The sequence below is a fragment of the Oncorhynchus nerka genome, linkage group LG16 (assembly GCF_034236695.1).
Source record: "Oncorhynchus nerka isolate Pitt River linkage group LG16, Oner_Uvic_2.0, whole genome shotgun sequence".
NCBI classification, from domain to species: domain Eukaryota; kingdom Metazoa; phylum Chordata; class Actinopteri; order Salmoniformes; family Salmonidae; genus Oncorhynchus; species Oncorhynchus nerka.
In genome coordinates, this window is record NC_088411.1 from 64,296 (window position 1) to 90,798 (window position 26,503).

General features: G+C 41.9%; 1 protein-coding gene across 2 annotated transcripts; it reads left to right on the forward strand.

Annotated features, from left to right (window-relative positions):
* The first annotated feature begins 283 nt into the window (after nucleotides 1–283).
* Nucleotides 284–26,503, forward strand: LOC115143915 (inhibitor of nuclear factor kappa-B kinase subunit alpha-like). Of its 2 annotated transcripts, none has more exons than XM_029684380.2 (22): nucleotides 284–682; nucleotides 906–1,012; nucleotides 6,308–6,402; nucleotides 7,798–7,915; nucleotides 8,155–8,224; nucleotides 8,306–8,394; nucleotides 8,563–8,652; nucleotides 8,786–8,910; nucleotides 9,023–9,130; nucleotides 12,187–12,322; nucleotides 12,585–12,779; nucleotides 12,943–13,045; nucleotides 13,261–13,384; nucleotides 13,615–13,766; nucleotides 13,982–14,043; nucleotides 14,229–14,338; nucleotides 15,817–15,866; nucleotides 16,031–16,136; nucleotides 21,990–22,137; nucleotides 23,355–23,491; nucleotides 23,637–23,736; nucleotides 24,910–26,503. In XM_029684380.2, exons 2-22 carry the CDS (start codon nucleotides 908–910, stop codon nucleotides 24,970–24,972), a joined length of 2,286 nt encoding a protein of 761 aa, XP_029540240.1. In that variant the 5' UTR covers nucleotides 284–682; nucleotides 906–907; the 3' UTR covers nucleotides 24,973–26,503. The 2 variants fall into 2 exon arrangements, with proteins under 2 accessions (XP_029540240.1, XP_029540239.1); XM_029684379.1 differs by having other exon boundaries at nucleotides 285–722.

A 26,503-nucleotide genomic window follows, 5' to 3' on the forward strand; every position in this document is an offset into this window, starting at 1 on the left:
TTAAGCATCAGCTGTTTCCTTATAGTCCATGGTGCACCTTGGAAGGAACCACACACTGTACATGGGCGAAATACAACTGACAAAAAACTGGAAGATCTTTTTTTTTTTTTTACACATAAAAATTATGACAAAACGTTGGCTTAATACTAAATGTATCCTTTTTTTATACAAAATAATTGCTCAAATCTGAGTGGGCACGTGCCTTTGTGCCCCTTATGGGCATGATGTCTCTTTCGGACACACCCCCATATCATTTTTTTCTCCTCAGAAAAGCAGCCGGGTTTTTTTGGCGACGTCACATCTAGGAAAGTACACATTCCTGTCATAGTGCATTACTCGAACACAAGAAGATCTTTATTTTTATGAAAAAACGGTCGCTGACTGTCTTGTGAAATATCGTAATAATTAGCTATTATTACACCAAGATTTCTGTAATAACCAGCTACATTCTTTTTTTTTTCAAGCAAATAGCGTTAGCTGGCTGTCCAACGAGCTAACTGTGCTATCTAACGTTAGCTAGCTATGTTTACTTTCGTCTTCAAGCTTCGTTGATCAGTCACGGGTGCAACAACCCTGCAAGGGAAACATGGGCGATTGTGAAGTTTAAACGTTTATCTTTATATTGCCCATTGATCAATTTTGTTTACGGACATCAGACAGGGGAGCTAAATTAATAGCTAAGGTTAGTTAGCAACGCTAGCTGACTAGCAACACTAACGAAGGTATGGCAAACTTGAAAGTTGTTTAGCTAAATAGCGAACGTTAGCTAGCTAGCACTAGCTGTAAACAGTAGCTATCAAGCTAACAAGTAAATGCTTAATTTACTGCATATATGGCTAGTTAGAAATATTTACAATTTGCATAGCCAAATGTAACATTAATATTCCTTGTTATTACCGTTACAGCAATGGATAAGCCTCCTTTCAGACAAAACCAAAACTGCGGGAACTGGGAATTGAAAGAGAGATTGGGCATGGGCGGTTTTGCCCATGTCTACCTGTATCAACATCATGTAAGTATTTAAACTAACGGCCACATTTTCATAAGTAACCCCTAGTACTCTAAGCTGTTCCAGAGTCCAGACTTGAATCATGGTTGCTGAATATCCTACCAAATCAGACAGAGTTGGATGTATGTTTACATATAGTTGAAAGGAAGTTAACCACTTCCTAGATATGAATAGTAAGCCTGACTGGATGATATCACAGCTCAAATTTGCCAGAAGATACCTACCCTACTGTTACACTGAGCTGCACAGGGATGTGAATGAAATCATGATTACTGTGAAGCTGGTGTGTTAATGGGTTGGACAATGTACCTCAATGCAGGGATGGGATATGCGCTGTTTTACAAATTGTACCTTTATCCACAATGCTTCATGGAGAATGTTGGAATAATGCTAGTTTTTCTGAACACTGCCCTTTTTGTCCTCGTGCTAGCTAGGAGTAGACACAGCAGCCATTATGGAATGGCACATCATGTTGAACAACAAATGAGCTGATTGGCAAACACTGCCATTCCAAAATGGGTCACCGCAGCCGTGGCAACTACTAGCTAGTAGGGCCGGGACGATACTGTATCGCGATACACGTTAGTATCGTGGTACGGAAACACAACACGAAGCGAATTTAACTTCTTTAGTAAAACAGGCTTAATGTTGGAAACAAACACCATTATGTTGTCATCCAGAGTCGAATGTATTTATTTTCCAAGCTAAAGCACACAACATTTTAAAGCAGGTTTTTAAAGGACCAATAGAATTTGGTCTGCTTCATGTTAAAAATGTTGCGAAATGGTATCGTCCTGGCCCTACTAGCTAGCATGAAGATGAAAAATGGCAGTATTTATGTCTTCTCGATAGAGCAGTGTGAGTAAAGGTACAATTTGGAGTAGTGGCACATCCCATTGCTGCATTGATGTACGTTTTCCGATCTATAGCTCTCACGTGCTTCACGGAGAAGCTCATTGTAAACAAATATAACACGGAACCCAAACCGGCTGCGTGCAATCGTGCATACAATAATTTTGTCCTCCCGTACCACAAACGATAATGATGCGTAGGTTAAAATATCAAAGAAAACTCTGAACCAATTACACTAATTTGGGGTCAGGTTGAAAAGCATTAAACATTTATGGCAATTTAGCTAGCTTGCACTTGCTAGCTAATTTGTCCTGGGATAACGTATAAACATTGAGTTGTTATTTTACCTGAAATGCACAAGGTCCTCTACGACAATTAATCCACACCTAAAACGGTCAACCGAATCGTTTATAGTCATCTCTCCTCCTTTCAGGCTTTTTCTTTTCTGGACTTTATATTGCGATTGGCAACTTTCATAAATTAGGTGCTTTACCGCCACTGACCTCGTTTGTCTTTGTCACCCACGTGGGTATAACCAATGAGGAGATGGCACGTGGGTACCTGCATCTATAAACCAATGAGGAGATGGCAGAGGCAGGACTTTCTGCGCGATCTGCGTCACAAATAGAACTGACTTCTATTTTAGCCCTTGGCAACGCAGACGCTCGCGAGCAGTGGGTGCAATAATAGAATAATATAGATTTCTAAATGTATTTTGTAACGGTAGGGTCAGTATCTTTTGGCAAAGGTCAAATGCCACCACTTGAAAAAAAACACAGTGTAGCTTAAAAATACCTTGCTGTTTTGTGTTCTTCTCACTGTGAATTCATAAGTGCACATCTGTTGAGTTGGTTCATTTCTTTACTATCAAATGAGGAGAGACAAACTTATCACACAAGTCATTTATACTTAAACTAAATCTTTAATCACTTATTAATAAGGAAGCAGGTCAATACAACACACACATTTAAAGTGAATCAAATTAGTTTGATGGATACCCTAGGCTTTGTGCGACATTATAAATTACGTCGAGATTCCATCTTAATTCGCTCTAACTTTATGGAAAAAGGTTTAGTCAATAAATCCAGCAACTCCTCTTTTATTTCAAATGTAGTACCCAGACAGAGAAAATCCAATAAGCGTTTTAAAGATACCAACTCAACCTACGTACATCTACATATGGGTGGTTTAAATTGTATCTAATTATATTCCCAGAATTATTTGATCAAATCTCTAGTAATCGATTATACACACTGTCGTGTCTTTGGCTATGCCGGATTAATTGCTATGACATGCTATTCTATAAAATAATTTCTCCGTAATTAATATCACCTGATTGAGCTAATCATGTAAATGTAATTAACTAGAGAGTCGGGCACCACAAAATAATATTAATAGACCTGTTATCTTCCGAATAAACTCTTAAAGATTTAGTAATATTTTACATCAATAGCAGTCAACATTAATCGTCATTTTACTTCAGTCTCATAATCTGAAAGTTGTTAATTCTAGGTTATCTTCAAGAACCCTGGCTAACAATTTGAATCAGCAATACAAAATTGGGTTTTATTATTTATTTACTAAATACCTAACTAATCACACAGGATTACATATACAAAGAATGAATTATACCTAGATAATTCTTTACATCATAGGAAAACGTCCCTAGCGAGCGGAACAGATATGACAGCTTGTTACACAAAGGAAAAGGGGCGGGGTTTGAGTGAAAGAGCGGGAGACTGGGGAACAAAGGGAAGAAGTTGAGCTATCGTAAATACAGTATCTTGTGCATTCTAAATTACCGCCCATTTGGAAAAGGAACATGCAATAAATATTTACTCTGAGCTGCGCTTCAGTAGGTTGGTGGTAGATGGAAGACCGTGTTGCCAAACCGAGTCCTCTGTCCTTTGAAGAATGTTTCTGGTGGTCACTTGGATAAGTTGTAGTAACGTCGTTGTGTGGTAGATGGGATACTCTGTTCCTTCCTAACCTGCGTTTGCAGCTGCGGTGGCTAACTCAACGGCTAGGAGGTATCACTTCTGTCGTGAATTAGAGTTCAAAGTTCATACCATTCGCAACCAAAGCTCATGCTGATGTTGGCTTCGTTCTGTAGTTTTATCTGAACCATTCTGACATAGAATCGTCATCCTACCTCATTGGAACAGAGTTATGTTGTCGTCAAGGCTTTATATAGGAAGGGAGAAAAGGGGTGTGTGTCATAGTTTACAACCTCTGTCTCTTCACGTGGGCGGGCCTCTGAGTGAGCAGCCCTAATTTATGAAAAACCACATCTCACATTTTAGAAGGTAAAATCACATTTCATCCCATCACAAATAATTTCATATACAAACGTTCAATTTGAACAACAATTCCATGTGAATCTGATAACTCTGATGTATAGACTTTCCACTGTAGAGTTTGTCATCTTATCATTGATGAGAATGTCTCAGATGACAACCGAACTGACATCCTATTCATTAAGTACCACTGCACATGTTCAATTGTTCGGATTACCAGAATATAGTTAATTTCCCCCCACATGCTGATGTTCCCAGAATCTCTATGTTAACCAAGGTTTTTTTTAATGTAACCTCAGTAGGTTAGAGAAGGAAAAAGGGGGGAAGAGGTATTTATGACTGTCATAAACCTAACCCCCAGGCCAACATCATGACAAGACATACAATTTATCATATTTTCATATATTCACAGAATCCATATAAAACGTAAGAAATTCTTAGGTACTCACAACAACCATTCCATTTGCTTTTTCAAAGATTCTCCATAGCTACGAAGCAGCTCTCCAAACATACTCCCAGCAGAACAAAAACACTTTTGTTTCCTGGACAATGACCATGGCATCCTCAACGGTTCTCTAACCTCCCCTCTCAATACCACCTCGTGATATTCTATGATGGGCAGTGAATGAACAGAACCCTAAGATAACGTTATATCAAAACTTATCCACATTTCAAGCATCTGATTAAGCATATTTCTATGTTAATCCAAACGTCAGATTAAGACTCATTTCCATATTCACACAACTCTCATATCCTAGTCACACACTGCTATTCTCAAACATACCTAATCAATTAGTTTTTCAACAATATTTTAACCTGCAGAAATTAGAAAATATTCTTCTCATGACCTATTCCTAGGATAATGCAACTCATACATTTACATCTTTCAATACTTCTAAAATGTGGTACAGTTTTAAAACAATTACAAATGCACCTTACTATCTTATACTATATCATAAATGGTCTTAACTAGTTCACACAGATTCCGGATGTTTTAACATTAAATGGCCAAAACAATTTCATACAGATTCTAGATATTTAAGGCTAAATTACCAAACCCAGGGCATACCTGGCTAGCACATTTAAAATAATTGGAATTCACCACTTCTGAGGATCACTTTTTTCAGAATGAGGTCCTTCTTCCAATAGGGTTTCACCAGGTACCGTGTTTCACACAGAACCCAGAGTCACCCTGGCCACTCACCCCTACAGACCGCACCAATCCCCACTCTGATCAATTCATTGTCGGGACGTACCCCCCCCCCCTCACACATGAATACACACTCAGAGCCTACGTAACAGAGGCTTTTCTTAACTCGACCTCAATTGTTTTGCTAACTTCTTTATTTAAAAAAAAACTAAGTTCGAGATGTGGTATCCACTCGGCTCGCTGCATCTCAGAGCAAAGGTGGGTCCATCTGCTTCGTTCCCAAAGTGTGGTCTCCCTGAGATCCCAAGTTTGAGGGATCCCTCGTGCATGATTTACCCAGGTCGTCAGGAGCAGTCACCAAGTGAAGATTCACATCCCATCCTCATCGCCAAATTTGGTGGTTAATTTCTTTACTATCAAATGAGGAGAGACAAACTTGTCACAAGTCAGAGTTATACTTAAACTAAATCTTTAATCCCTTATTAATAAGGAAGCAGGTCAATACAGCACACACGCATAAAGTGAATCGATTGAGTGCTCTACGATAATGATGGCTGGTTGACGATTCACGATCAAATGATTCGTTGAGAGCCCTGAGACAAAAGTACAAAGGTCTTTTATAGCCAAGATGCACCCCTTTCAACCTACATGACAAACAACAGATATATAGAATGGGTCACAAGGTTAAGATTTGTATGAAAGATAATACATAGCAGACAGTATCTCAGCAGACAGACCAGTGTCTGTCCCTCCGACTCCAAACTGGAACCATCTCTCTCTGGTACCATATCGAACAGAAACATTAACTCATGCTCTGGAATGCTCTTTAGGTTTTATCACCCAAAAGACATTGTAAATCTCCTCTGTGTTTACCTCCCAGAGGCCCATCCTCAGTAGAACACACACACAATAGTTAACAAAATACTCTTCTGTTGCTTAAAACACCCATTTGATGCAATAAAAGTATTACAACATAATCTTGCTATTTTTCCACCATAGGACACATCAGAAAAAATTGCGGTGAAAATGTGTCGCCTGGAGTTGACAGCAAGAAACAAAGACAGATGGAGCAGAGAGATCCAGATCATGAAAAAGTTTGTCTGTCGTATTATCCTATGTACATCATTGAATGCCACACACGTTTGAACTGGGTGACATTTACTTTTTCAATGAGTGAAATATCGGCATTTGCTTCTTGTATAGTGCATTCGGAAAGTATACAGACCCCTTGACTTTTTCCACATTTTGTTACGTTACAGCCTTATTCTCAAATTGTTTAAATTGTCTTTTCCCCCTCATCAATCCACACGCAATACCCCATAATGACAAAGCAAAAACAGGTTTTTAGAAATGTTTGCAAATATATTAACAAACTGAATTCACATGTACATAAGTATTCAGACCCATTGCCTAGTACTTTGTTGAAACACCTTTGGTAGTGATTATAGCCTCAAGTCTTCTTGGGTATGATGCTACAAGCTTAACACACCTGTATTTGGGGAGTTTCTCCCATTATTCTCTGCAGATGCTCTGTCAGGTTGGATGGGGAGCATCGCTGCACAGCTAATTTCAGGTCTCTTCAAAGATGTTCGATCAGACCTTCATCAGACCTTGTTTCTCATGGTTTGCACTCTTTTTATCAAGTACAAAGTCTTTAGGTGCCTTTTGGAAAACTCCAAGCTCGATGTCATGTGCCTTTTACTGAGAAGTGGCTTCCGTCTGTCCACTACCATAAAGGCCTGTTTGGTGGAGTGCTGCAGAGATTGTTGTCCTTCTGGAAGGTTCTCCCATCGCCACAGAGGCACTCCTGAGCTCTGTCAGAGAGACCATCGGGTTATTGGTCAGACCATCGGGTTATTAGTCACCTCCCTGACCAAGGCCCTTCTCCCCCGATTTCTCAGTTTGGCAAGGCGGCCAGCTCTAGGAAGAGTCTTGGTGGTTCCAAACTTCTTCAATTTAAGAAGGATGGAGACCACTGTGTTCTTGGGGACATTCAATGCTGCAGACATTTTTTGTTACCCTTCCCTGGGTCTGTGCCTTGACCCAATCCTGTCTCGCAGCTCTACAATCAATTCCTTCCACCTCATGGCATCATGGTTTTTGCTCTGACATGCACTGTCAACTGTGGGACCTTATTTAGACAGGTGTGTGCCTTCCCAAATAATTTCCAATCAATTGAATTTACCACAGGTGGACTCCAAGTTGTAGAAACATCTCAAGGATGATCAATGGAAACAGGATGCACCTGAGCTCCATTTTGAGTCTCATAGCAAAGGGTCTGAATACTTATGTAAATAAGTAAATGCATGTTTAATACATGTTTGCTTTGTTGTTATGGGTTATTGTGTGTAGATGAGGCATTTTTATTTTTATTTAATCCATTTTACAATAAGGCTGTAATGTTACAAAATTAGGAAAAGGTTAAGTGGTCTGAATATTTTCCAGATGCACTGTATTTATCAAGTACAATGTTTTTCTTGCCTATTCAGGTTGAGTAATCTCAATGTAGTGACAGCCAGAGACGTGCCAGAGGAGATGAAGCACATTGCCTTAAACGATCTTCCACTGCTGGCCATGGAGTACTGTTCCAAGGGAGACCTCAGAAAGGTGGGGCAGCTGAAGATGAATACTTTATTGTCCATTCCCCTTATAGTCCACACACTTTTTATTTTATTTGGTATAAACCCCCTTGACATATACAGACTTCCGAGTGGCGTCAGCCATGTTGCAAGTGCCCCTGGATCAGTGAGGGGTTAAATGCCTCGCATACGGGCACAGTGACACAAATGGTTCTGTCATATGAGCAGGCATTTGTCCAATAATGTGTTTATGGTTGAATTTGACAGATGCTGAGTAAGCCTGAAAATTGCTGTGGACTGAAAGAAAGTGAAGTACTTTCCCTGCTCAATGACGTTGGTATGTACTGTACCCCACTGTTGTATTGTGTATAATTGTGGGTCTGCATAGAACTGATTTCTGAATGGTCTTTATATGCAGGTTCAGGCATCCAGTATTTGCATGAAAACAAGATCATACACAGAGACCTTAAACCAGAAAACATAGTGCTCCAGGAAGTCAATGGAAAGGTAACCTAATATTTATGGACCAGCACACAGTGTTATCATGTTTTTTTTTTATATAACTGTTTACATTTTTGTGTTATTGATGTTCTCTGGTGTGACTTTGTCTGCAAGATTAACAGTAGTCTTTAAAAATAAACAATCTTAATATGTCACAATGTTTTCCTTGTTCAGTTGGTTCACAAAATTATAGACTTGGGCTATGCCAAAGACTTGGACCAGGGGAGTCTGTGCACTTCATTTGTGGGAACACTGCAATACCTGGTGAGCATATTATCCCTCCTGCAAGCACTCCTAGATTCCTGTTGACTTAACGTTCCAACATTGTCTCTGTCTGTTAGTCACGATTGATTAAACCGGACTTACTAATTGATACTTGCATATCTTTTCCCCCCAGGCCCCTGAATTATTTGAGAATAAGCCTTACACTGTCACAGTGGACTACTGGAGTTTTGGCACAATGATATTTGAATGCAGTTGTGGGTTCCGGCCTTTTCTGCACAATCTTCAGCCTGTCCAGTGGTAGTTGTCCCTGCACATTTAACAGTTTTCAAGTGTTAGTTTCAATTCTGAGTGATCCTCCAAGGGAGACTAGGTAACCACCCTGAATGCCATTTGATATGTTATTCCTCAGGGCCAGCAAAGTGCGGAACAAAGGTCCCAAAGACATCATGGCTGTGGAGGAATTGAATGGGGAAGTCAGATTCTCCACACATTTACCATACCCCAACAATCTGAGCAGGTCAGACACCGTCACATATTCTATTCTAGTGTCATTATTACAGTGCTTTCAGGAAGTATTCATACCCCTTGACTTATTCTACATGTTGTTACAGCCTGATTTCAAAATGGATCAAATATATTTTTCTCTCTCGCCCATCTACACACAATACCCCATAGTGACGGTGGAAACATGTTTTTGCCTTTTCTATGACACTCCAAATTGAGCTCAGTTCCATCCAATTTCCTTTGATCATCCTTGATGTCACTACAACTTGATTGGAGTCCACCTTTGGCAATTGTTTGGACATGTTTTTAGAAAGAAACACATCTGTCTATGAGGTCCCATAGTTGACAGTGCATGTCAGAGCAGAAACTCTCCCAAGGGGGGGGCGCCTACCCAGAGGAACTGTCCGTAGATCTCCGAGAGAGAATTGTGAGGAGGCATATCTGGGGAAGGGTATAAAACAATTTCTAGTCTTGAAAGTTTCCAAGAGCACAGTCGTCTCCATCATTGGGAAACGGAAAAAATATTGAACTACCCAGACGCTGCCTAGAGCTGGCCGTCCAACCAAACTGAGGAACTGTGCAAGAAGGACCTTGGTCAGGGAGGTGACCCAAGAACACAATGACCACTCTGACAGAAATACAGAGTTCCTTGGTTGATATGGGAGAACCAGCCAGAAGGACAAATCAAATGTATTTATATAGCCCTTCGTACATCAGCTGATATCTCAAAGTGCTGTACAGAAACCCAGCCTAAAACCCTTCTATAGAAGCACGGTGGCTAGGAAAAACTCCCTAGAAAGGCCAAAACCTAGGAAGAAACCTAGAGAGGAACCAGGCTATGTGGGGTGGCCAGTCCTCTTCTGGCTGTGCCGGGTGGAGATTATAACAGAACATGGCCAAGATGTTCAAATGTTCATAAATGACCAGCATGGTCGAATAATAATAATAAGGCAGAACAGTTGAAACTGGAGCAGCAGCACGGCCAGGTGGACTGGGGACAGCAAGGAGTCATCATGTCAGGTAGTCCTGGGGCATGGTCCTAGGGCTCAGGTCCTCCGAGAGAGAGAAAGAAAGAGAGGAGAGAATTAGAGAATGCACACTTAGATTCACACAGGATACCGAATAGGACAGGAGAAGTACTCCAGATATAACAAACTGACCCTAGCCCCCCGACACATAAACTACTGCAGCATAAATACTGGAGGCTGAGACAGGAGGGGTCAGGAGACACTGTGGCCCCATCCGAGGACACCCCCGGACAGGGCCAAACAGGAAGGATATAACCCCACCCACTTTGCCAAAGCACAGCCCCCACACCACTAGAGGGATATCTTCAACCACCAACTTACCATCCTGAGACAAGGCTGAGTATAGCCCACAAAGATCTCCGCCATGGCACAACCCAAGGGGGGGCGCCAACCCAGACAGGATGACCACATCAGTGAATCAACCCACTCAGGTGACGCACCCCTTCCAGGGATGGCATGAGAGAGCCCCAGTAAGCCAGTGACTCAGCCCCTGTAATAGGGTTAGAGACAGAGAATCCCAGTGGAAAGAGGGGAACCGGCCAGGCAGAGACAGCAAGGGCGGTTCGTTGCTCCAGAGCCTTTGTTCACCTTCCCACTCCTGGGCCAGACTACACTCAATCATATGACCCACTGAAGAAATGAGTCTTCAGTAAAGACTTAAAGGTTGAGACCGAGTTTGCGTCTCTGACATGGGTAGGCAGACCATTCCATAAAAATGTATCTCTATAGGAGAAAGCCCTGCCTCCAGCTGTTTGCTTAGAAATTCTAGGGACAATTAGGAGGCCTGCGTCTTGTGACCGTAGCGTACGTGTAGGTATGTACGGCAGGACCAAATCAGAGAGATGGGTAGGAGCAAGCCCATGTAATGCTTTGTAGGTTAGCAGTAAAACCTTGAAATCAGCCCTTGCTTTGACAGGAAGCCAGTGTAGAGAGGCTAGCACTGGAGTAATATGATCCAATTTTTGGGTTCTAGTCAGTATTCTAGCAGCTGTATTTAGCACCAACTGAATTTTATTTAGTGCTTTATCCGGGTAGCCGGAATGTAGAGCATTGCAGTAGTCTAACCTAGAAGTGACAAAAGCATGGATTAATTTTTCTGCATCATTTTTGGACAGAAAGTTTCTGATTTTTGCAATGTTACGTAGATGGAAAAAAGCTGTCCTCGAAATGGTCTTGATATGTTCTTCAAAAGAGAGATCAGAGTCCAGAGTAACGCCGAGGTCCTTCACAGTTTTATTTGAGACAACTGTACAACCATCAAGATTAATTGTCAGATTTAACAGAAGATCTCTTTGTTTCTTTGGACCTAGAACAATCATCTCTGTTTGCAGCCATCCACTTCCTTATGTCTGAAACACAGGCTTCCAGCGAGGGCAATTTTGGGGCTTTACTATGTTTCATTGAAATGTACAGCTGTGTGTCATCCGCATAGCAGTGAAAGTTAACATTATGTTTTCGAATGACATCCCCAAGAGGTAAAATATATAGTGAAAACAATAGTGGTCCTAAAACGGAACCTTGAGGAACACCGAAATTTACAGTTGATGTGTCAGAGGACCAACCATTCACAGAGACAAACTGATATCTTTCTGACAGATAAGATTTAAACCAGGCCAGAACTTGTCCGTGTAGACCAATTTGGGTTTCCAATCTCCAAAAGAATATGGTGATCGATGGTATCAAAAGCAGCGCTAAGGTCTAGGAGCACGAGGACAGATGCAGAGCCTTGGTCTGACGCCATTAAAGGTCATCATTCTTATCTTTTAGCCACAGACTAATTTTCAACCTGGGAAACCAGGGTCGTCCTGTTCATTAGGGTGCCAAGTAACAGAACATTGAGATTAAAAAAAAACTGAAATATGGTTGTCTGTCAAAAGTAGAACAGGGAATCGTGTCAGCTCAATTTATGACCACATTCTGAAAGTTTTACCTCATTGAGCAGCATAAATCGAAAACCAAGATAACTTGAGGGAAACGACCATGACCTGTATAGATAATTAATTTTAATTTTATTTTGTTAATTTGCATTGCACTCATTCAGGACACTCCTGGAGCCCATGGAGATGCTGCTGCAGCTGATGCTGAAATGGGACCCTGTCCAGAGAGGAGGCAAGACTAACGCTGACAGCAAGAAACCCCTGTGCTTTGAAGTGCTGGAACAGATATTATGCATGAGGGTTAGTTCTGTAACGTATCATGCTGTATCTCTTGAGCTAACAATAGTCTTTCAAGTGTCTCTTAAGGCTGGGCTCTTATTTGATTTTCTCATGGACAATATTCAATTAACGCTTATATTTCCCATAGTGTGTTAATGTACACATAATATAGTTTTTAAACAAATGTTAAGTTTGCCTGCTCGTGCTTGTTATTTTGGATTGACTCTATCAGCTAGCCAATCAGCTTCCTTTATTTTACCCATATAATTTATCCCATTGGCAGGTTGTCCACATCCTGAACATGACCACGGCCCAGGTCCACTCATTCCAGCTGGCCCCAGATGAGAGCCTCCATAGCCTGCAGCGCCGCATCGAGACTGAGACCAAGATCGAGTTGGTCAACCAGGAGCTGCTGCAGGAGACAGGGGTGTCGCTGGACCCCAGGAAGCCCGCAGCCCAGTGTGTCCTCGAGGGGGTGGTAAAGACTTTGGTTCCACTTTGCTATTTCAGTGTTGTAATGTTGTATTTTGTTAGAATATAGTTTTGATACAGCACATTGGAAAATCTTAATCACCTGTTTAGCATTAACATATTTAGCAATTGACCACCATGTAAAGTGGTTGTCTTTGTGTGTTGTGCAGCGAGGCTGGGACAGTTACATAATCTATTTGTTTGACAAGAGTCTCACCAAGTACTCTGGTCCCTTCAGTGCTAGACAGCTGCCTGATAAAGTCAACACTATTGGTGAGTACTGTCTTCTCTGCCTGCTGATAAATATTGAGAGATCTAAAGGCGATCAGATGGAAATACAAGCTCATGCAATTAAATAGAGGTAGTGTTTTTTTATTCTTAGACAACAAAAACAGAATTGAGCATTCAGTTAAACTTGTGCTCCTTCCAAGGTTTGGTTCAAAGATGTACCAAGCCCTTATGTAGGAGCTTGTTGTCCTTTTTCCTAGTGCGGGAGGCTAAGTCCCAGCTGCCCCTGGTGGTGCTGAAGAAGGTGTGGGGCGAGGCGGTGAGCTACATCTGTGGGTTGAAGGACGACTACAGTAGACTGTTCCAGGGCCAGAGAGCTGCCATGTGAGTAAGCCTGCTTTACTAGACACCAAAAGAGTGAAGCTAAAGGAAGCATGATTCTTTCTTTTGAATTTGGTAATGTCTCAAACTGGAATAGCTGAAAGAAGTTTCCAGACTTGCTTTGGAAGAATCAGCTCTTTGCTTTTTCATATGGCATGTGTGATCTTGTTATTTTGATGTATGTTTTATTTTTTTTAACAGACAAAGTTATTATATTCTGTGTGTTTGTCCAGGCTGAGCCTCCTGCGCTACAACACCAACCTGACCCGGTGCAAGAACGGCATGTTTGCCTTCTCCCAGCAGCTGAAGGCCAAGCTGGACTTCTTCAAGAGCAGTATCCAGTACGACCTGGAGAAGTACAGCGATCAGATGCACTATGGGATCTGTGAGTAATGGCTGGCTGATGATTGGTAGTGCCAGGAATGGTCACCCACATGGCCTGCAGCTGAAATGATACCCTATTCCTTATATTGAGCGCTGCTTTCAACCAGGGCACAAAGGAGGGAATAGTGCCATTTTAGAAGCAATCATGGTTTTGTATTATGACAAGATAGTGTTGGTTATTTTCATGAGATTTTTTTTTTTCCCCCTCTCCCACAGCCTCTGAGAAGATGCTGAAAGCTTGGCAGGAGAATGAGGAGAAGGCGGCTGCATATGCACAGGTACTGGTTGGGATGGATTTTTGGTATTGAAGGCATGGGTTGGTCATCTTAGTTGAGCTGCTGTCTGAATGGCTTGAGGTACAAGTTAACCACAGATCTAGGATCAGATTACCCCACCAATCCTAATCATCCCTAGCTACACCTGCTGTCTGAGCCCGATGTGTAATGTATGTTTTGTCCACTAGGTGGCCGAGGTGAGCCACCTGGACGAGGAAATCATGTCGTTACACTCAGAGATCGTGGAGCTGCAGAGAAGTCCCTACGCTCGTCGCCAAGGAGACATCATGGAGCAGCTGTGAGTGTTCTACTCTAGGCAGGAATGACAGGCTGTCTGCCTCTACTGAATTAAATGCTTGAAGGGTCTAGGATAGTGGTCACCAACCTTTTCTGAGTCAAGATCACTTTCTTAGTCAAAAAGCAAGCGGAGATCTACTGCTCAGATTAAAAATAATATATATTTTTACATTAAACTGACAAACAGTTTTGTAGGAATGAGGTTTGGGCAGTTGGCCTAATACCTTATCACAGCATATTGGCTATATGATTGATCATATTATATTTCAAAACTCAAGCTTTGATAACAAAATAGATCAGTTGGTTTAGCACTTGTGAGGCACTGTGGAGCATGAAATTAAATAATTAGCTTTTTTATTTTACTGGACTGATGGTACCTGCATCTGATGGTCAACGAGGTCAAATCACAACGTCAGTGATCTTCAGGTGGAGAAGTCGGAGCTCTAGAAAGATGCCAGGGTTTCCGACTTGGAATTCAGAGTTGGATGACTGTTCAAAACTATTTTTCCCAACCGCCTCTCACAGTCCCAGCTCTCCTCTTCCTTTCCTCTGGTGAGACTGACCAGAGAGAGGGGACACCCGTCTTCCACCTGATGGCGAAACTCGAGTCGCACCGCATCTGCCTCATGCACAAATTAATGTTGTTCCTTATGACCAGAGAAAGTTATTGAAATCGACACGACAAACTGCTAATAATAATAAAACGCAGGGCTATCGATACTTGGCTACTCATTCATTGCAGCTGCAGCCCGAACGGAAGTACGGAGAAACGCGTTTTGCGATGGCGTTGAATAAAAACAGTGACAGTGCTGAATATAAACTTAAACATGAACTCACTCATAAAAACAGCAGCTCTTTGCTGTATTCATTGACAGTCTCTCTGTGGTCATGGTTTTAAAAGTTATTAAATCTTACTTGGCTAGTAGCCTATTAAACTTGGCTGTGGCCAGGGTCATGGAAGCTCTGTAGCCATGGTGTTTTGAGCTATCTGATTGGTCAGCGCAGTAGATGCACTCGATTTAGTCACAGATTTGCCCTTTCCTGCCGGGTAGGCGGAGTTTGTCTCATGGGAACACTTTGCTTACCTGGTGCGCAGGACTTGAATCAAGTGAATATACTGGCAAAAGGTGAACAATATTTTAAGAGAGTAGCGCAAGCCTTTATCGTTCGTTGGCTTTTCTAAAGAAATATTTGGTGATCGACTAGGAATGCCTTGAAGATGGCGATCGACCGGTTGGCAACAGTCTAGGAAGTGCCAGGAAGTTGTGGAAGTAGATGGAGCCTCATTGAAATGTTTGGCTTCTGATTTTGCTAGTAGCTGACCTGATGTTTGTCACTTGCATTGCCTGTCCTATACATCTAGAGTACTCAAATGCACATATTAAGAAGAAAAGGTCAACTGCTGTATTATTCTGAAAGCCTCAAACAAGATTTAAATGAATGTTCTAGGAGAATTGATCGTTTATTCCTTGATTTCAGGGAGGACAAGGCGATTGAACTCTACAAACAACTAAAAATGAAATGCCGAAGTAAGCCACTTTTGTCCAGTAAATACAGTCACTTCATTGCAGCCATTTTCAATTTCAATAAGGCACTGTAGTACTTTTGGATATTGAATAGAATCTGTAATCGTACGACGGTAGTTGTATAAACACTACCACGTTCTGACACCTGTGTGCTGTTCTTCCCTCAGCGCCTGACCCTGGTGTGAGCAGTGACAGCTCAGAGATGGTTAAAGCCATTATACAGACTGTCCAGAACCAGGACAAGGTCCTGAGAGACCTTTACACACACCTCAGGTAAGCAGGGTCTGGGACTGTTCAGTGGACTGTCACGTCACCAACTGAACGCTGCAGATAGAAATGCCCTTAATAAAGCTGACCTGATTCTATACTCTGTATGTTAGAGGCATGCGTCTGTTCTATGCTATATATTTTTACCTCATTCTTAACCTTTCACAACAATGTGTCTTACTGCTGAGGTTCCCAAACTGGGGTCTGCGGCAGGGGGTCCACGGCCAGATCTCTAAATGTATTTATATTATATGCATTGTTTGTTTATTTTCTATGAATATTGCTAACAACAGATTAAACCAATTTTGGCTAAGGGATTTGTAAATTAAGTTAAGAGGGTGTAATACAATACTATGTAATATTAATCTACAGTATGTTCTTAACCATGGGCAACATGGTCCTGGGAGGCTCACAAGGATATTAGTATACATAGTACTTCTTGTATTCCCCCCCCCCAAAATGTTGTTTTTGAACATAAATTCATTGTAAGGTAATCTATAGAACTGCAAAGTTTTTTTCTCTGTAAAATGTGTAGAATTGCAGGAAATTAGCTTGGGGTCATGCAGGGCCTATAGTTTGGCATGCCTTCTCTCTATATTCAGCTATTAATAGGCTACATTTGGTTATTATGATATAGTTTTTAAAAATCATGGCTAATACAATTTAGCAATGCCAGTCATTACTCTTCTTTAGAATTGCATTGTATACATTTTGTTTCTAAAGTACAGTGTCATTTTGTGAAGATATGAAAATGGGACGCTGCCTTCTTAACATTTCTAATGTCTATAAGACATATAGACATGGCTCCAGTAGGCTAGCCAAGACAAATGCTAGGTGTCTTTTTGTTGCTTTCTTTTTGCTGACAGTCAACAGTTGCCTGCATATATTCACTATTTAAGGTTTACTGTTGTAAATCACTTTCTCTAAAATACATAAATAAGCTCTGTGAGTAGATTGATGGGCGCTTCTTTTTGCTCTGGACAGCTTGCGTGTGCGGTGTGAAGGAAACTCATGTACTGCTCGAAGTTTACTCGTGGGTTACCTGGCTACCCAGACTTCTTGCTCCAGCCAATCGCTTCCCCACGCCCGTAGATGTTGGTTTCTTCTTCACAATGAGTCTGGATCTGAGTACCTCCCCAACTCTTAACTGAATGCGAACACATTCAGGGCTGTCTGATGGGTCCAGAAACCAATGGGTTGAGCCAAAACACAGGTGGATTAAAGCAGTGTTTTGAAAATTCGTCATTGACTTTGATACTCTGATTGGTTGGAGACGATCCAATCGTTGATGTCTTTGTTTTGTACCACGCCCCTCGTCACAACAAACAACTTCAATGATGGTACTCTGACTAAAGTTTGTAGCGAACGACAGAGGAGCAGAAGAAGTTGGTGTGAGTCGTCAAATATAATACAACATGTAAAGTGTTGGTCCCTCGTTTCAGGAGCTGAACTAAAAGATCCCAGAAATGCTTGAATGTTGTGCACAAATTTGTTTACTTCCCTGTTAGTGAGTGTTTCTCTTTTGCCAAGATAATCCATCCACCTGAGAGGTGTGGCATATCAAGAAGCTGATTATAAACACCATGATCATTACAGGTGCACCTTGTGCTGGGGACAATAAAAGGCCACTCTAAAATGTGCAGTTTTGTCACACAACAGAATGCCACAGATGTCTCAAGATTTTTTTTTTGGGGGGGGGAGTGTAATTGGCATGCAGACTGCAGGAATGTCCATCACAGCTGTTGCCAGAGAATTTAATGTTAATTTCTCTGGCGTAAGCTGCCTCCAATGTTGTTTTAGAGAATTTGGCATTACGTCCAACCAGCCTCACAACCGCAGACCACGTGTAACCACTTCAGCCCAGGACCTCCACATCCGGCTTCTTCACCTGCGGGATCATCTGAGACCAGCCACCCGGACAGCCGATGAAACTGTGGGTTTGAACAACTGAAACATTTCTGTACACACTGTCAGAAACCGTCTCAGGGAAGCTCATCTGCGTGCTTGTCATCCTCACAAGGGTCTGCAGTTCAGCGTCGTAACCAACTCATTGGGCATATGCTCACCTGCGATGGCCACCGGAGAACTGCTTTTCACGGATAAGTCCCGGTTTCAACTTTACCGGGCAGATGGCAGACAAGTGTGTATGGCGTCGTGTGGGCGAGCGGTTTGCTGATGTCAACTTTATGAACCCAATGGTGGTGGTGGGATTATGGTATGGGCAGGCAAGCTACGGACAACGAAAACAATTGCATTTCATCGATAGCAATTTTAATGCACAGAGATACCGTGATGAGATCCTGAGGCCCATTGTCACTCATCTGCCGCCATCACCTCATCTTTCAGTATGATAATGCACGCCACTGTCACCTGTACACAATTCCTGGAAGCTGACAATGTCAGTTCTTCCATGTCCTGCACACACACTAGGCATGTCACCCATTGAGCATGTTTAAGATGCTCTGGATCTACGCATATGAAAGCGTATTCCAGTTCACACGAATATCCAACAACTTCGCACAGCCATTGAAGTAGATGTGAGGTAAATGGTGGTTACACCAGATACTGACTGGTTTTCTGATCTGCACCCCTACCTTTTTTAAGATATGTGACCAACCGGTGCAGATCTGTATTCCCAGTCATGTGAAATCCATAGCTTTAGGGCCTAATGAATTTATTTAAATTGAGTGATTTCCTTGTGACCTGTAACTCAGTAAAATCTTAAATTGTTGCATGTTGTGTTTTTTAAATATTTTTGTTCAGTGTACAAATAGCATAACATTTACATGTGTAGTCTTCAAATCTAATTTTATTTGTTACGTGCTTTGTGAATAACCGGTGTAGACTAACAGTGAAATACTTACTTTACGGGCCATTCCCAACAATGGAGGGAAATAACAAACAAAAAAACACAGGGAATAAATACACAATGAATAACGATAACTTGGCTACATACACAGGGTACCGAGTTGATGTGCAGAGTTACAAGGTAATGAAAGTAGATACAGTATGTAGGTAGGGATAAAGTGACAAGGCAACATGATAGTAGCAGCGGCGGTGGCGGCGGCAGCGTATCGGAGTCAAGAGTTAGTGCAAAATGGGTCAATGCAGATAGTTAACCAAATACCTACCTGGACTAACTATTTAGCAGTCTTATGGCTTTGGGTAGAAACTGTTCAGGGTCCTGTTGGTTCCAGACTTGGTGCTTCGTTACTGCTTGCCATGTGATGGCAGAGAGAACAATATGACTTGGTGGCTGGAGTCTTTGACAATTTTTTCAGGCCTTCTTCTGACATCGCCTACTGTAGTGGTCCTGGGTGGCAGGTAGCTCGGCCCCAGTGATGTACTGTGCCGTACGCATTACCCTCTGTAGTGCCTTGTGGTCAGATGCCAAGCAGTTGCCATACCAAGTGGTGATGCAGCCAGTCGATATGCTTTCAATGGTGTAGCTGTAGAACATTTTGAGGATCTGAGGGCCCATGCCCAACCTTTTCAGCTACCTGAGAGGGAAGAGGTATTGTCGTGCCTTCACGACTGGTGGTGTGTGTGTGGACTATGGTAATTCATTAATGATGTGGACACCGATGAACTTGAAGCTCTCGACCTGTTCCACTACAGCCCGGTCAATGTGGATGGGGGCGTGCTCGGCCCTCTGTTTGCTGTAGTCCACAATCGGCTCCTTTGTTTTGTTGAGGGAGAGGATGTTGTCCTGGCACCATACTGTCAGGTCACTGACCTCCCTATAGTCTTTCTCGTCGTTGGTGATCAGGTCAACCACTGTCTCGTCAGCAAACTTTAAGGATGGTGTTGGAGCCGTGCATGGCCACACAGTCGTGGATGAGCAGGGAGTACAGGAGGGGACTAAGCACGCACCCCTTGGAGTGGGTCAAGGGTGTGTTGGATAATGTGTTGATGTGAGCATGACCAGCCTTTCAAAGCATTTCATGACTACAGATGAGTGCTACGGGGCAATAGTAATTTAGACAGTTGACCTTAGTGTTCTTGGGCACAGGGACTATGATGGTCTGCTTTAGATATTACAGACTGAGTCAGGGAAAGTTTAAAATGGCAGTGAAGACACTTTCCAGCTGGTCAACAAATGCTCTGAGTACACGACCTGGTAAGAGTATTTGAGCGGAGCGAGGAGCGTGCCAAATTTGGCTGGGGCGTAGAGCAAGTTTTCCAAAGGCTGGAACGTTGGCCTTCTCGCCCTCTCCAATTTCGCTTCTATAGCTCTCCCAAGTAGTGCTCATGTCATCAGCTCAGGGCATGCCCAGCATGCATTTGCTGTCTACTTGTCTGATGCTATAGCCCTTTGTTTTAGCTACTGTCATGGAGTTTGCTAAATATTTTCATAAAGAAACTGATAAAACACACAGGTGCAAAATCAAGGTGACTTACAAAGTTGAGGAGGCGCAAGAGGGAGTGAGGTGATGTAGTGTCCACATCTAAAGAATCATTGTCTAATCTGAAAAAACATGTATCCTGAAAGCATGATGTTGTACTTACTATGTGCACATGCTAACAAAAGAAAGAGGTGGGTAGCTAGCTAAGTGTCATTGTAGCAAAGTATTTATAAACTAAAAATCTGATATCTTAAGTTTTCATTTTTGTTTTGTTATCAATATAATAGGCCACCATTGATTGTGGCCCAATAGGCCTGGCATATTACCTCTTTCAAGGAGCATTCCGTTTTGATAGGTCTAAAGGTTTTTAGGCAAAATTACCCTTTCTTACCTGCATCCCTCCCCAGTGGCTCTGCAAGCACAGAGAGGGTATTCTCCGCTGCTGGCCTGCTCTCCAGGTATCATTGCACGAGCCTGAAGCCACAGACTTTGAATTCATTTTTAGAAATACGAGTTTGGCCAAAGGCACTGAGCCTAATAAGGCGTCACTAGGCAGCTTGTGGCTGGGTTTCCCTTTAATCTGTGATAGATTAAGCCCTACCACATCCGACAAGCATCAGAGCCAGCGTAGTAGGATTCCATCTTGGTCCTGTTTTGACTATTTGATGGCTCAACGGAGGTCATAGGGGGATTTCTTATAAGCGTTGGATTAGTGTCCCGGTCCTTAGTGGCAGCTCTAGCCTCAGTGCGGATGTTGCCTATAAATTTGGGCTTCTGGTTGGGATATGTACGTAGGGTCACTGTGGGAATGATGACGTTGTTCCCACAGTGTTATCGTATGAATCCCTGAACATATTCCAGCTAGTGAAACAGTCCTGTAGTTTAGCATCCGCTTCATCAGACCATTTCTGTATTGAGCGTGTCACTGGTACTTCCTGTTTTGAGTTTTTGCTTGTAGGCAAGAATCAGGAGGACAGAGTTGTGGTCAGATTTGCCAAATGGAGGGTGAGGGGAGAGCTTCTTCTGTGTGTCTTCAATGGTAGACTGTGACAGAGTAGGTAAATGTTGAACTGGAATACCAAAATGTGCTGAACAGTTACTGTCCCAACATGTTTTTACTGGTCCCAGGCCATCGTTAATGTCGGACCCTGCACGCAAAATAAAATGAATTAATATGCCAGAAAACAATAGGCTAAGTGGATTTCCACTCATCGTTACCACATATGGAACGTGCGAATTCATTTTCTCTCCCTCGACTGCAACCACGGCACAAACAATGCCTACAACCAGGTACCGAAAGGCGGGACAGACAGCAGACCTTCAAACCAGCAGTATTTCGCCATCATTGCTGACTTTGACTGACAGGCGCCTGACCTATCGAAAGATCGCTAGAAGATGCATATTGTTCTTTCTAGAGGGAGAGGGAGAGGAAGACTTTTCTGACTAACGAATTGAAAAGTAGCCTACTTAATTTAAGTGGAAAACACTGTTTAACTTCTGTTTCCCCATGCAGTAAGATCTTATTGAGCAAGCAGAAGATCATTGACCTGTTCCCGCGCATCGAGAAGACACTGGAGAACATCAAGGATGCCGACAACACCGTGATGCAGATGCAGATTAAGAGACAGAGAGAGTTCTGGCACCTATTGAAGATTGCCTGTGTGAGTGACGATGAGGTTTTATCTATAGAACTTCAGTAAAGTTAGTCATAAGATCATGAAGTCATATAACTTACTATAAGATGGCATTGGGTTATTTTAAGTCATGTGCAATTGTCCCAGATTTATGGGCAACCAATTGCTGATCGGACACGAGCTAACCTTGCTCGTGTCCGACAAGCCTCAAACAAGCTCCAGTTTTAAATGCATGGAAGCCAATGATGGCAATGGCAAAAACAGATTTTTCATCAAAAAATGTATTGTTTTAATAGCAAAATAATTTAAAAGTGCACCAGGGTACTTGCGACTGTGATCCCTAAAATGCAGAGCCAGTTGGGGTATTTTTCGAATCCAAAATTATACTTTTGTTCCATTCTTTGCTAGCAGGTTAGCTAGCTACACTGGCACTGCCTCCATTGAAAATGCTAGCTAGCCATTAAAGTTGCACTATGCAAAAATCGCTCCGCCATTTCCTCATTGGTAATTTCAATTTATGTGACAAAATAAGATGGTACAATGATTCTCTATACTATCTAAACCACTGCTAAATATATTTTCCATAACCAAAAATATTGTTTCAGCTGGTTGAAGCTTGTGTACAAAACTTAAGAACGTGAAGCATAGATATAACGCACATAGAACAGATCTACCGCTTCTTAGACTTGTTTTCAAGTAGAATGATAGATTTATAACTCACATTTCTATGTGAATTTGGTCAGGTCTTGTTTTTGAACTTGTTTTCTATAAATGTATTAGCTAGTTAAGCTAGCTATATTATGCATATAACACCTATTGTCAACATTATATGATTTGAGAGCACTAATTAGCTCCGAGAGTGGTTAGTATCTTTGACTGCATGCTGACAGTTTATTCAGAGCCATCCAGTGTCTAGTCACACCTAAAAACATCATTTTACCATGATCCTGTGAAGCAATTGTTATGACAGTCCACCACAACATACCAGGGGGTCTCCTGATTAGCAAGAAGCAGTCTGCTTAATTTCATTGTTTATTAAAAATACTGTTTAAGATCATTGTGAGGGTTTTTCTCCACTAGTTTGGAGAATTGGGCTTCCCAGGAAAATGTCTGAGGTTGCAACAGTAACCAAGGGGGCGGGCTTGACTTGACTTAGCAAAGGGTACATTTTCTACAGAATTCACTTAGCCTAGTTCATAATGTGAACGTGTTCTATATGAGTAATGGCATTTGTCTTCTCCCAGGCTCAGAATTCTGCAAGGAACTCGATAGCAGCCAGCCCAGAGTCGTCCAACCCTCTGCAGGTGTCCCAGTGGGCCCAGTCTGCCCAGCCCATCAGCTCCCCTCACCCACTCACCTCCCTACCTGGACCCAATGACAGGTACTGGTCAATACAGCAAACAGGAAGGGTTTGTGTTTTGTGTAGCAGATTGAAAGGAATGTCCAGACATTCAGCAGCAGACCAAAAAGAATGTCCTTCGTACATTGTGACTTATTCTGCCTCTCTCTTTCTCTCTCCCTTCCAGTGATGCTGCCCCACGACTGCTTCAGGAGAACCAGAAGTACCTCAGTCAGCTGACCAGCCTGATGCAAGAAGCTGCTGACGAGCAGTCCAAAAGCGTAGTGGTAAGTTAGGCCATTTTCTCAAAGCTAGCTAGACTTGTAATGGAATCCTGTTTCCTGGTATTCTGTCAATGCAGTGTCTTATATTTCACTGTTGCACTTCACCACATTTTCTTCAGTGTGTTAGAGAGACTGCCGCTAAAAATCTACTTCTGTTCTGAAAATGGGTCATAAAGTTAGTCTAATACAAAATGGAGATTTGCGAGAATATGGCAAAAAAAATGTGATGTAACATAATAAAGGGTACCGTAAGTTTTCCTTGGGTTGGGTTTATATTTCAATCCTGCCCTCAGCTGGCAGCAACCAAGTAATCATCAATCGCAGCGCAGCTGTGACCCGTGTAGTAATGTGACCCGTGTGACCCGTGTAGTAATGGTCAGTTTGGTTTGACATTCGATATCCCTATGGGGCTAGTTAAGGACCATCAGTTAATTACACAAGGAATAAAATATTGGGACAATTTCAATAGCTTCAAATTTTAATTACTTAAAACTGTCAAACCAAATCAATTGTAGAAATTCATATACAAATATTTAAAGCATTTGAGACAACTAAAAGATGTGCAACATTAAAATATTGTCGCATTTAAATTGTGACAAAAGCCCAAATCAGAAAGTTCAGCCCCCCTTTAAGTCTTTATAATATGTGATTCACACCTGAAACACATACTTTCTTCTTTAGTTGGCACCACTGGTGTGCGTCATTTACCCAGCACTCTCTTATGTGGGTCAACTCCCTATAAGGGTGGGATTAAGTATCCCAGGTCAGGAGCGTGATGAGGTTCTGAGTTCGTTCCTTCTCATTTGGCCTTCAGGATGTCTCTTATCTGACCTTAAGTGTAGAACATTACCTTAAGGCTAACTGAGTTTGAATTTAGACTCTGATCCATTTAAAACAAGTCTGGGGAGGTAGCCTGGCGGTTAAGTTGGGCCAGTAACCGAATCCGTGAGCCGACTAAGTGCTAAATCTGCCTTGAGCAAGGCACTTAACCTTACAAGTCGCTCTGGATAAGAGCGTCTGCTAAGTTACTCAAATGTAAATGGGAGGTTGGCTGCCTTGCTGGAGGGAACGGAGATTAATATCTAAACTACAACCCAAACGCCATTCTACAGCGACAACCTTGAAACCTGACCTCAATGTAGCTTTGTGTCATAATCTCTTGGTTTGTCTTTGTAGGACCAAGATTGGAGCTGGACTAAATATGAAACGTCTACAAAACTGCAAAAACGAAATGTGTGAATTCGTCAACCACAGGAGACTGCTGAGTGGAGGATGGATCATAATAATGGCTGGAATAGAGTGTATGGAATGGCATCAAACACATGGAAACCATGTGTTGAATACCATTCCATTCATGCTGTTCCAGCCTTTTATATGATCCCGCCCTCCCCAATTCAGGTGCCACCGGCTGTCTCTGATGTCAACAACAAAGGCATTGTCTAGCTAATCCCTGCCTGCTCTCCAACCAAGTAACACTAAGGACTGAATGTCGTTAACAAAATGGAGTCACGGTTATGTTGTACATTTTGATGTGTGGTCATCCACTTTAACGACTAGCCGGAGGGCCCCCTCCCCCCCAAAAAAGGCTGATAAAAAATACACATGCTCAATGACTCACTTCTCCATTTTCTCAGCTATTTGGTGGGAAAGGTGGATGATGTAGCATGCCTTTTATATGAACAAAAAAACGGATTATCTGAACACAAGACGTCAGTCGTCCTTTGCTCCAAGCAAATGTCACCTTTTCCTCACTGATTATTGTGCAAATCTAAGTACCACTATTCATCAAAATCCACATTTTACTATTAATATCATATCAAAGTATCTAAACTGTTAAATCAGGCGAACTGTAGCATCTGATTATGAGTGAAAGTTTTGTAATGACGGAGTATAGCTACAGTGTGTTTGGGCTATGGAAATGGGACTGATAAGAAAGCTTGATATGCATGCACATTTGTATTGAGCCTTATCATCATGTCTCCTGATGTGACTCAACACAAGGAAAACCACAAAAGATGGCGGTGGTAAAAGGAAATTACAATCAAGCAACAGCACTTTGACACTCCCAAGTATCCTGGTTCCCTTCTATACAGAGGAAGTAGTCAGACATCTGGGGGATGGATGCCCTCTAGAATCCTGTTTATGAGTCTGTGCTCTAGTGACACAGCGCTCATTTCAATCATCCAATGGGACAGGAAATATATAAACTATTTAAAATAAAGTCATGCATCGATCAAGGGGATGGGGTTTTGATCATGTGTGAATCTTATTTTGATTTAAGAAAAGTATTCTATCATGACTACACACTTTACATAGAAGGGGGGGGGATATGGAAATCCCATAGTTACTTTGTGACAAAGGATGCTGGTCTGTTTCATATGTTGGAATGTTTAAACCTGAAAAATGGAATACATACCACAAGTTAAATTCAGTTTTTTGTGTGCATTCTTTTCACTGGATGCTCAATGTATGGAAACAAATGGCGGGACATGGTAAATTATTGAATGTACTGTAGTTACAACCTTTGAGGTGTAACTTAAGTGTTGACTGTAACAAAGATAAAGTGGATGCTATGCTCCAGAAAGATGTATTTCTGTAGTTAAGTGCAATGGACAACATTTATTTTTAGTAGTTAAGTGAAATATCAGTTTCCTTCATTAAGGTTTGTATCCATCTGATGGTTTTAACCTGTCTATGAATGTTTACTTTCTAGCAATTGTATAGATGAACATTTTCTTGGTATTACAATAAAAAATTACTTTGGCATGAA